The sequence below is a fragment of the Balaenoptera borealis genome (genome assembly GCF_965194805.1).
Source record: "Balaenoptera borealis genome assembly, chromosome: 7".
NCBI classification, from domain to species: Eukaryota; Metazoa; Chordata; class Mammalia; order Artiodactyla; family Balaenopteridae; genus Balaenoptera; species Balaenoptera borealis.
In genome coordinates, this window is record NC_138864.1 from 100,491,544 (window position 1) to 100,504,410 (window position 12,867).

General features: G+C 37.7%; 1 protein-coding gene across 10 annotated transcripts in view; it reads left to right on the forward strand.

Moving 5' to 3' along the window:
* Positions 1 to 12,867, forward strand: part of CPED1 (cadherin like and PC-esterase domain containing 1) — a 303,529-nt gene that overhangs the window by 65,903 nt on the left and 224,759 nt on the right. For all 10 annotated transcript variants that reach the window (XM_082400010.1, XM_082400009.1, XM_082400002.1 and 7 more), the window contains one exon: positions 1,233 to 1,308. In XM_082400010.1, the coding sequence (XP_082256136.1) occupies positions 1,233 to 1,308 (76 nt within the window). The remainder of the gene's footprint in view (positions 1 to 1,232; positions 1,309 to 12,867) is intronic.

Below are 12,867 nucleotides of genomic sequence, written 5' to 3' on the forward strand. Positions count from 1 at the left end.
TTATCATATTCACAAGAGCGGATTCTGCTGAAGCCTGGGCTTTATTTATGCATGACCTGGGCTGAAGTTTACAGTTTGCTGAATAAACGGATAGAGTTAACAAGATTGCAAGGGTTAGAGAACTTTTATACGATGAACTGTTTCAAAGCACTTTAAATGAATCCTTTTTTAAAAACTACAGCTTATGACTGAATTATTGAATTGATCAAAGCTTAGAGTGGAAGTGGTATTTAGAGACCCAAGGCTCTATTTTACAAATGGAGAAATTGAAAAGAAGTAAAGTGACGGGCTCAAGGTTCTGATTTTGTTACAGGCCAGAAGTGGGACTATAGCCCATGTCTCTGGTTCCCTCTCTTTTCTCCAGCTGCAGCTGAGTTCTTTTTATCCAGTCAGGCCAGCCGGCCACAGCAAAGAAACTCTAATACGTTTTTAGGGTAGAGTGAATTAATTTGAAAGTAATCAATAATTGCTCAAAAATGAATCTGATTTTCAAGCTGATTTACACTGACTCTTTCTGTTGGTTTTAACGAGGCGTTACCATGTTTGGCATTATTTGGGGGATTTAGCTGAGAATAGCTAATCTGTAAATTCAGAAGAGGAGGGAATTAAGCTTGCTTGTATCTTTTCTTTAAAAATTAAAAGATATGTTTGAATTTATGACAACATTTATGAAGCTTTCTAAGAACAAATTTTTGTTAAAATATAGCTTTGTGGTGACTGGGTTTTATACTCGAAAGCAATAAATACCCTTCAGTATGAAGTGAAAACTATAAATGCTAACAGGTTTAGCATTGAATTACCACTAGATGTCCGTGATTCAAATCATTGAGGGCCTTTGGAACTTGGGAGTGTAGCTGACTTTGAGGAATGTTTAGTACTATTTTTTGCCAAAGCAAAATGTGCAACTGTCAAGTTAGTAGTGTTACTCTATTTGCCATAATGACATAAATTATTTTCTTATTTTTTCTAGCAAATATCATGGCTTTGAAATATATCAAGGTTTTAACAAGTATTCCCAAATATTTTGAAGATTTCTAAGGGCACGTTTTTATTTTATGTTATCAAATAAACCACTCTATTATTTTGGATTTTAAAGTTGACTTACAGAGATTTGAAAGTAGGAGGTGGTTGGTGTAGACAGTGCTTCACATCTGTACCCTGTAGGCTGTTTGTATTTTCTTTGCTTTAGCAGAGAATGCTTAACTCACTAGAATCTTTTTTATTCCTTTCAGGTAAACATATTACCAGAAATACAACATCAGCTTTGCAGAAAGGAAGGATTATGTCGACTAATTAGAAGATTTCCAGGTAATCTTTCATTTGCTTCCTTATGCATAAACCTGTGAGATATATAGGCTTCCTCAGCAGACACTGACTAAGAAGCCCTCAGATCAGCGTACTAATAAGCTCCTTTGTTTATCAATTCCACTATCACAAATCTGCCAGAATCCACAAGGTTTTGCCAGTGGGAGGACCTTGATAATAAGGAATAACACAAAACATTGATATTCTTTCTTTCAGATTTGCCTTCTAACTTTCTAGATGAATATTCCTTTTCTTCCTATGTATTTGTCTTCAAAATAATTGCTGCTTCATATTTAAAGCAATTATTATAGTACTTCTTAATTATATAAAACTTGAGGTTTTTTAAAAATGTATTTCTTTATGATTAAGTGATTCTGATCTTAACAATTTTGTTTCTTCTTTCTGAAGTTCTCTCAATTTGTCTTGACAACTTTAGAAATTTGGGACAAAAATTACCATCTCACTTCTTCATAGAATCCCAGAGTGGAAAGAACACATCAGATGGCATATGAGTCTTCATAGATGAAATTATAGCCTACTTGAAAACCCATCAGTGAAAGAGTTCCTCACATTTCTAGTTTAAAACCCACTTAATGTTTAATAGCTATGCCCCTAGAAAGTATTGCACTATATAATTAAAATTTAAATCCACATAATTTTAATTATGTTTTTAAAAATTAATTTGTGTCTGAGTTGAATCAGAAAACTGGTATCTTAACCCATCAGCTTTTCCATGGGGTTTCTGCTTCTACATCAAACATTAACCACATTGGCATGTCCCATTATAAAGACTACAGTCTTCTATTGTCATTTACCAAGGATTAAAATAAAATAAATATAAATCAGCAATTAATCTTTTAATTTAAGATACTTGTTTAAAATAAATGATAGCTGTATAAACCTGGTTCTGCAGTTATCATTTTATATGACAGTTGTAACTGACTCCCTAATCTCTTTGTTTTGTTTTTGTAAACTTTAGCTGGATAGTTTTTTATTTTATAAAAAAAAAAAAAGTAATGTTTTTGTGAGAAGCAAGTAAAATAATTATTCCCAGTAATGCATTATTAATAAGTATCTAGAAATCCTTTAATTAAGGCAATTTGAAAAACATTTGTTTATGTTTTGACCAGAACTTACATACTTTTAAAGTATGTTTTTCTTTGTTGCTGTTTACATTTCAAAATGATTGATTAGCACTGGAGTTAGCAGGATAGAATCATAATAATGAAAACCTGTTTGTAGCCAGAAATGGATTACCAGTTTTAAAAAATTCCCCAAACAACTCTTACCTAAGTTTATATTTTGCTTCCATAAAATTAAAACGTTTTTTTTCTGTCTTTTTTGCTTTAAACATTTTTTTTCTCAAGAACATCTGTAAGTTCCAGACACCTTTCCCCACTCTGTGTAGTTTGTAATTTTCTGTTTATCTCTGTGACTAACAAGGTAATTTCATGGAATATACAGCCTTTTTAATGGAATTATTTCTCCTGTAATGTTATCTTTCTGTAGCTGAAGATAATTTTCTTAGATATGTAGCTTTAAAGCAGTATGTCTACAACATTGTTTTCTGATATAAGCTTTATAAACAATAGCTTACGTTGGAGACTCTGGCTATGAATATACAGTATACACTATAAAATCAGTATTCACAAGATTAAAAAACACGTTATTTGTTGTGAATGCTGAATATTTAATATTGAAGACAGATTAGATAGCATCATGCCGGTACCTAAAGTTATTTTAAAAAGTAAGGTATTATTAAAAAGATAGTAAAACTAAACATAATACTATATACTTTAGCCATTTTATTTAAAGCCAAAGTGGCCCATGCTGTTTTGAGCTGTGTTTCATTTAGAGACAGGCAAAACACAAATTTTGAAACCAGAGATTTTAGCTCCACTGCCTATTAGCTGTGTGAGTTAAATTTGGGGTTTGTTGGTTTTTGTTTTTTAATCTATATAGTGAGTAGAGTGAGACCCATTTCACAGATTTAATTTAAAAAATAAAGTGTAGCTACAGGTATGTCTATGTGTGTGTATAATTTTATTTGAAGAATGAAGCGTATTACAATATATGCATATTATGTACCTCCAAATTGGTAACTGGATGATCCTAGATTTGAAAAGTTCAGCAACAGGCCTTTCAATATCTTCTCTCTTTATATGACTGATTATCACTACAGTTTTATGTTTCTGGCAAAAACTGTGAAGAGTCTGAGATTTCACCTACTTCCAAGCTCACAAATCTGCCTGCCACAGTTTCATGGGAGCTGGCAGAAGACAGGAGACTCCTGGGTCAGAGACAGATGACTTTATTGTTTATAGCAATAGCAGCAGACAGATTATCAGCATTTACACTGGTTCACTGAATCGCAGCTCCCCCAGGGCAAGTGAAGAGGCTAGGAGGTGACACTTGTATACTAAGTGGTTTGCATTTCAAGAGCAGAGCTCTGACCTTAGGGAGTTTGAATATTCCTGATGGTCAGTGAGTATGCCTGCCCTTCGCCTCAGAGAGAGACATTATTTTTGTTATCCTGGACAAAAACTTCTCTTTGCTCTGGAGAGAGACACCATCTCTATCTTTCAAGGCTATCTGCTGCATAAATATCTTTGAAAAGATAGTTCAGAACAGATTGTCAGTGCCTCTGTTTGCAAACGATGCAAAAATGTGAAAGATGCATGGAGAAGTATCTCCTAACCATTTCAGAGAAGAATACCTGACAGGTTTTAGCTCTGAAGCTTAAACAATGTATAATTCAGAGCAAGATTTAAAGCCTGGTTGTGCTTCAGTTTTTTAATCTATAAAAATAAGACATTTGGCAGTGATCAATAATGGTGAGATTTCATGATTCCACCGTGCCTTTTTCCCCATACAGACACGCTCTCCCAGGCTTTATCTTGAGCAGTAGGTAGAGACGAGGATGCCATAAAAGGAGGGATGATCATCCTAATAAATCTGAATGGGACCTTGCAAGTGTGTGGCAGGACAAGCAGAGTTTGGGCCAGATATATGGGAGCGTTTGAAGACAGAGTGTAAGACTAAGACAGTCTGTTCCGTTCCGCAACCACACAGAGTGTATCTGCCATTAGACTTGTGACTCACATTGAAAGGCACAAATCCATGGAATTTTTACTGGCTAGCACAAAGGTTTATTTTTATCTTGCCATTTAATGCTTTGGTGTCTGAAATCAAATGTTTTCATTGGCCCAAACTTTTTGCTAATGGTTTTTGTTGCTTTTTATTGTTTGGTTTTTGTGATAAAAAGTTTTTTTCCCCTATATTTGAAATATAAGTACAAAACAAAACATCACGGAACCTGTTTTACTTGGGTTGTTGTTTTTGTTCTCCTTTATGATATCCAAGAAGCCCTGGTTAGGAGTGTGCCAAAGTTTTGGCTATTACTCATTCTTTCCAGTAGTTTTATCTTAGTTCTGAGCGCAGGCTTTTACGTGAAATTTGAAATGTACCCAGACTCGTACTCAAAGATAGCACTTTGAACATTTTAGGATCTCTGGCCTCATCTTTTTAGTAACGTGAGTACATAAAAAAAGAAAAGGAAAATGATAAATAGAATTTACACATTCTGTTGTATCAAAACAAGTGTAGACTTTAAAAAATTATAGATATTTACTACCAAATATAAAATATATCTTTAAATAACATAATTGAACTTATTTTTAAATATTGACCAATAATAGCTTTTATCTCACATGGAACTGCTGATTGTTTTTAAAATGCTAGGTCTAAAAATTTCTGTTTATCATATGATATCAGAGAAGTATTGTCAGGGAATCAAATAGCCTAGCTTGAATTTAAACAAAGCAACATGGAAATTGTCAATGCTTCATACCATTTGAGGATTTTTATTGATTTCATTTTTTCCTCTCCTCTGCTGTAAGGAATGTACTCCTTCAAACAAGAATGTGAGAAATGAGATTCCCAGTGTTAAAGGAAATTGGGGACTTACCTCTAAGAGGCAATCAGGCAAACTTTCATAGAAGACCAGAGTGTGCTTATTCTCTGTGCTCTCAAATGCTGACACCCCCTCTGTGTGTCCTCTGAATGCTCCTTCATGCTTATATCTTTCCAAAGTCTCCCACCTCTGTCCCACACATGATTATATCCTTTGTGCAAAACATTCTTTCCCCAAGTAAAACTCTCATCTTTTTAGTATGACTGACTACAGCTAGGTAATAGCAGAAAGTAAGCTGATGGAACTAATTCAGACTAAATTACACCCTCACCCCAGTCATAAGCCTCTTAGATGTATTTGCATTTTTATAAAAGAAGCTTGCAAACCCAATGAATTTCTAATTGGTAGAATTTCTGGAAGCGCATTCAAATTCCCACTCAGTTCATCCAGTCCATTATCGAGACTATAGCCAGAGTGATCTTTTCCTCCATCTCTTTCAGAAATAAAACAAGTCTATTAGGCAGTCTGTCTAGGGACTAAACAGTGAGGCCCAGGTAGCTATCTGATGCTCTGACTTGAGCTGGGGATAGATTTTTATCTAGATCAGAAGTCACACACCCAAATGTTTACAAGAGCCTGGCATGTGACATAAAGAATTCGTAACAAATACAGAAGCTTGAGAGACCAAATAACCTGCACATTTTCAGTATTTGGCTTGTCATCAAATGTATAGACTCATTAACATAAGCCATCTGGGCTCCAAGAAGAGAAGAGGAGTTGAAGACATAGGAAAGTACAAGGCAGTATGACGTGGCATCACCCAGACATACCTCAGCAGAGTGGCATTGCTGGAAACATAAAGTTCCCTCATGTTTCTCATCCCTGTTAAATTCAGTTACCACTAAGATTCAGATCCCATCTGGTGGCCTGGTCCTTCCCCTTCTACCTCTTTATTCCCGTACTTCTCTCCACTCCTTCCTCTTAGCACATGTTTGCATTTCTCTAAACCCTTGGTAATTCCACCTTCCATTTTCCTCACAAAGTGGTAACTTTGTTAATCCCTAAGAACAATGAAGCTGGGTGTTGTACTAAAACCTTAATCCCTGGAGTTGGGAGGGATTTGTTGATGTCTCTCTGCCAGTCCTCCTTACTCTCATCTCTCAACATCCTGATCAGAATAGTCAATAAGAAAATCATCACCTTGGTTAACTTCTGGAGACTTCAGATCTGCCATCATTCTTATCAGTTTTGATGTCCACACCAATGACCCTTTCCGCATCACAGCTCTATGATCTCATCAAATCCATGACCTTCATTTCTCTGCAGCTTCAGCCTCCCGCCTGTGTAGCCTTGCTGATTAGTAACTTGCATCACAGACAACTACATCCATCTTTGAGACTTTAAACTAATTTACCACTTTATAATCACTGTCTTTCTGGCTTTTTTCACTCCTTCAATGCCTCTGAGCCTAGAATCTCAGATGTCACTTTCAGTACTCTTAATTCTGCTGCTTTCTCCAAGGCCCTCAGCCATATTTGGCCATAATTTCTTTCCTACTAAGCCTGGACCACTTAGTCTGCCACTTGAAGTATTTCCCTAGAAGTGTCTATATTTTTCCTCCACACCAGCCCTTAAGCCACCAATTAAGAAAAACCCTACAGTCTGACTTTTCTGCTCCCACACAATAAACACTGGAGAAAATCACACAAGTTCGCTGTTCCCTTTTCCGAGGATGTCCTCCTCACTTGCTAAAATGGAAAAAATCATACTACTCCTGCAATTGTCAGTTCAGCCACCATCACCGACACAACTGGCTAGTGGCCCATGAAGCAGCCTCTCCTAATTTCCCTCTACTTATGAAAACATACTAAACATTTTAAGAATGACTCCTATATAGAAAGTATATATTTCTACTTGCAATATAGAAAAATATAGGAGGAATTTCCATGCATTCTAAGGCTGATGGAAGCAAATTGTAGTTCTTAGTGCTCTGTTCAATTCAGTTTAGGTAGAGAAGACCCTCTCTTCCGTTCTCAGGATGTATTTCCAAAGAAAAGCCAGCAGAATGTGCTGGTGGTTTGTGAAAGAATGTCTCCTACAGCTTTAGCAAACCATCAGTTGGGCTAAACAAGTTAGATGCCGGGAGCTTACATCTGTCATTCACCTGTTGGTCTCAGAAAAGTCAACTGTTGAAAAAAGGACACATCCCTTCCAAGTTGAGCATATTGTTTTTCAAATGAAGAAAATATGAAGAAGAAAATAAATATCCTGATTCACCAACTCAGAGATAATATTTCACGTTGAAAATCTAAACTATTGCTGCTCAGGACTGTCTTCCAAGTGAAGTCTACCCGATTTGCTGAGGCAGATTTACACTTTCTTTCCTCTTTGTTTCTATTGTACCCATGAAAGCTTCCCTAATAGCCCAGTCACAGTGTGTCTTAGTTGTATTTGTATGTGTTTGTCTCCCCACAAGGACTGAGGCTCCCTGAGGGCAGGGCCTTACTATTCTCTTCTCAAGTTCAGTGCATGGGCATAATTCCTGGTGTATAACAGTTCCTCTAATATTTTTTTTTTTCCTAATTTATTTATTTATTTATTTATTTATTTATGGCTGTGTTGGGTCTTCGTTTCTGTGCGAGGGCTTCCTCTAGTTGCGGCAAGCGGGGGCCACTCTTCATCGCGGTGCGCGGGCCTCTCATTATCGTGGCCACTCTTGTTGCGGAGCACAGGCTCCAGAAGTGCAGGCTCAGTAGTTGTGGCTCACGGGCCTAGTTGCTCCGCGGCATGTGGGATCTTCCCAGACCAGGGCTCGAACCCGTGTCCCCTGCATTGGCAGGCAGATTCTCAACCACTGCGCCACCAGGGAAGCCCCAGTTCCTCTAATATTTTTAAATGAAAGACTGGAGAGGATGCTAATGGAGGGGGTTGGAATTGTGGAAGGGGAGCCCTGCTGATCATCAGAGGGTTTTGGCAGTACTTGGACGGATTTATCCATTTACTCCCTACACAAGCTCCGTATTGAATTAGTGCTGTGCAGCAGAGAACAGGGCAGGAGAAGTGGAAAATACAGTCTCCTTCCTCCAAGATATAATTACCCATTTTGAGTAATAAGGAATTTGCATCTATGAAAGAACTAGAGAACTGTTACCATATTGCACACACAAGGCAGAAAGATATCAATAAACTATATGATGTGGTACCCACTTCTAGGTGATTACCATTGCAGACAAGAGACTGGTCACCTTATTCCTGTCTAAAAAGAACAAGCTTAACACTTTCTCACATCGTTGGTTATCCTCATTCATGCAGGCTGGAGATGGATATGTACTTCTTATGGGCAGGCTTGTATTTTTGTACCATTTCAACCCAAAAGTCTTTAAATATTTGTTTACCATTTCTTTAGAGGCGAGGCTAAGGGCTGACTGCCAGAAGGACGAGGTAGGGAGACAGTTCTGAGAGGTATCTCTCATTACTTATCCAGTAATGTTTTAGGACTTCTTATAGATGAGCTTTCTGGGCAGTTTTCTTCATCTTAATGGTTCTGCATTCAGGACAGAGGAAATAAATCCAATACTTCTTGCTGACTATTGTTGCTTCATTGTTTTTTTTTTTTTGGACCTGTGAAAGAAAGTGAAGATGTCTGAGATGTGGCCAGAAAACCTAAATCAGAAAGAAAGAGCATTGATCTTGGTTGCAGAGGATGTGAGGTGAATTATTTTTCTTTTTTAAGCCCTTAAAAAAAAAAAACAAAAAAAACCCTTAAAACCTTAACTTAAAAAAAAATCTCAAAAGCCCTATGTAACATAGGAAGAAATGAAATTGCTTTGGTCAAAAAAGGGTAGGGTCCTTTGTCCTCTCCTTTACCCTTTCTTTTTCTTCCTTCTGGTGGCCCCCGGAGGCTACTGCCTGACACCTGTCTGACCCCAAAAAGCCCCAGAGAGTTCAGCCTGGGAACCATGACTCTAGAGAAAGAATTTTAGAATAGAGAGCATGAATAGTGGTCAGTGGAGGTGGATTCTGTTTATCAAGCGTGATTCTATTTTCAGGCATGAAAGTTCATAGAAATGTTCTTCTCTTTCTTTCCTGTATCCTATTAAGTTTTTTGGCCACCCATGAGAAGGAAAATAGAAATCAGATTTTAAAAATGATCTAACATACATTTTTTAATTCCTTTTACCTTTCCCTTTTATTATGCCTTTATTATGCTAGTGAGCTACATTCAATATGAAAAGAATAGAAAATACAGATAAGCAAAAAGCAAGAAAAAATGTAAATTTAGTGAAACTACATAATTTTCCATACTTTTCCTGTTCATGAACAATTTTTACATACTAGAGTACTATGCAATTCAAGTGTGAGCAAATCATGGCATGTTTATCTGTGGAAAACTAATGAAGACATTAAAAGCGATGGAGGGGGGCTTCCCTGGTGGCGCAGTGGTTGAGAGTCCGCCTGCCAATGCAGGGGACATGGGTTCGAGCCCTGGTCTGGGAAGATCCCACATGCCGCGGAGCAACTAGGCCCGTGAGCCACAATTACTGAGCCTGCGCGTCTGGAGCCTGTGCTCCGCAACAAGAGAGGCCACGATAGTGAGAGGCCCGCGCACCGCGATGAAGAGTGGCCCCCGCTTGCCACAACTAGAGAAAGCCCTCGCACAGAAACGAAGACCCAACACAGCCATAAATAAATAAATAAATAAATATTAAAAAAAAAAAAAAAAAAAAAAAGCGATGGAGGGACTTCCCTGACGGTCCACTTGTTAAGACTTTGCCTTCCAATGCAGGGGGTGCGGGTTCAGTCCCTGGTCAGGGAGCTGAGATCCCACGTGCCTTGCTGCCGAAAAACCAAAACATAAAACAGAAGCAATATTGTAACAAATTCAATAAAGACTTTAAAAATGGTCCACATCAACAACAACAAAATCTTAAAAAAAAAAGTGATGGAGAGCTACATTTATTGGCATAGAAAAATATTCACACTATATTGTTGAGTTAAAAATAAAGAGGAGTAATCCCAATATATATATATTACATATATTTTATATTAGTATATATTTTACCTGTTTATACAATATCTATGTAAAATATATGTTAATAATATATTTTGTTTTAAAAAATATACTTATATATACATATGTATATTAATTCATTTGGTACTCACAATGTCTCCATGAGGGAGGTATCATTATTATTCCTATTTATCTCAAGTGTAGAGAAATTAAGTAAAATTTTCAGTATCACACATCTAACAAATGGTATCTTCACATAGTCAGTATAAGTCTGGAGTCTCCTTTCTTAACCACTTCACTCCTCCAAACTCCTCTGGGTGACATTCACGGTCTGCCACAGGTTGAGGTCCCTACATTTCTCCCTGGTCTCCTACTGTCCCCTACCCTAACTCTCTGCTCAAGCCAAGCCCCTCCCTTCACTGTCCCTTCAACACCAGGCTTACTGCCCGCTCCTTTTCCTGCCTTTACCCTAATGACCTCATTTAACTTAACCATCTCTTTAAAGACTTTTTCTCCAAATACAGTCACATTCTGAGGTACTGGCGGTTAGGCCTTCAACATGAATTTTGAGGGGATACAGTTCAGCCCATAACAGCCAAGGAAGAGGCAGGGAACTGCAATTGGCAGTTCACCAGATCCATATGGTGAGAGGAGAACGGATCCCCAAAGGAAGAAAGATACTGGACCGATAAAAACAATGGATGTCTATTATTATCGGTTTTTGATAAATATTTATTGATTGTTTATGATAAAGCCCATGGCATTCTTTAGGCAGAACGAATCATTCTGCCTAAATGATTCATTTTAAAGTAAGGGAATATTCATGTTTCCTTCTCTTTGTTACTTTCTACCATGAACCCCAGTTCTCACATGTTCTCAGACCTTTCTCTGCTCTCCAGAGCTAGCTAATATGAGAAATTAATTCGTTCTGCTCTACTTTCCTCTCTCAAGTATACCCTTTTTTTCATTCGATATACTTCAACCCAAAATAATAATTTTATGGATAACAATTTTAGACACCATTGCAGACCAGTCCGAATTTCATGGAAACTATTGAATCATGCAAAGGCAGCAATCATCTACTGAGTCTGGCCTATCCATAAAACTGATCACTCTGCCCGTGAGCCATAAATCTCTAAATGGACTAATCACAGACACAATCAAACGGAGACTTTGAGAAAACGATAGCATCGCCTTGCTTCATTTCCTTGAAAATGGGAGAAAATATTTGCTGCTTATTATAGCCTGTTAGTCGTAAACTACGTAATTCTTCTTTCCATTTGGCATATCTTAAGACTAAGAAGCAAACTTGTCGATGTGCCTGGCATATATACTGTGACGTGCTTCCTGCCCGGCCACCAGCAAGACAGGAGGGAGGGTCATTGGAGGCTGGTAGCACTGAGGTATGGGGGTCAGAGGGAGCTTTGGGAGACTCACTTTTTCTTTGGGAGAAGCTAGATTGAGCTCAGTGACCCAAAGGTGCTTCTTGCGCTGGTGTTGCTCACGACGTTATACTTTGCACTTTGGGCATCAGGACAGTGTGAAAGGGACAGCAGGTCCATTTTCCAGTAAACGTTTGGCAGCTCCTTGACATCCCCGAAGTTGTGCTGAAGACCGGCTGGCTGAGGGAGCTGATTAACCCCTCTGCTCTTTGGTTAAATGGCCCTGACCTTTTAAACTTGAACTGGTTTGGTGAATCTTTACATTTCTGGTGCATGACTTGTGTACATCCTGCCATCATGTAGGTATATTTACTTATTTCACTTAGGGAATTTGTTATCTTGTGCCAAACACTGGGACACATGAGGGGCAAGATTGCGTAGCACACTTGCAACAATGTGTGTGATTCTGATGATTAAATCTGATTTTCAACAGACCATAGAGGAAGAGGTGATAAGAGAGATACTCACTTTTGTTGTCCAGATCTTTCCAGCAAGTCCCCATTTACTTATTTCTGTGCTAAACATAGTGGAGTAGCACTGCGTCTAAATGGCACCAAAACAACTTGTTAAAACATGAACAACTTTAAACAACAAAACTGAGTTCCCTTTGCATTACGTAATAAAAACTCAGTGAACTATACTTGTACTTCACGGATTTGTTTACCCTGTTTGCCCAGCCTGCATCTATTAATCAATAGTTTATTCCTCGCTGTGTGTAGATACGTTCCGTGACTCAGTATGTTGCCCTCTAAAATAAACTCTGCCATATTTGTTTGCCTTTTCCTCAACAGAAACATTGCCCAAGCAGTGATTGTGATATTTTCCCCATATCACTTCTTCCTGAGCCACTGTATTTGCAACAGAAATACTAGCAGAGAATCTGAAATCTTGATAAGATGCCTCCCAAAAACATAACTTGCTTTAAAATAGATGAAAAACCTCTTACAGAAATGGCCAACCTTTTTATTTTAAGCCATCAGGGGCTGCTTTATTTGGGGATTACAAGAGCTAGATTAAGAAGGGGGCAAAATGAAATCAAGTTCTAGAATTTAGCTGCTGAAGTGGTGAAAATTCATCCTGAAAGTTACATACTTGCCTTGTTTTGTGAGTAAACTCAATAAGCAAAAGAGAACTATTCTATGATTTTGATTCATTTATTTCTGTATATATACACAGAGACAGAGAGAGAGATTTTG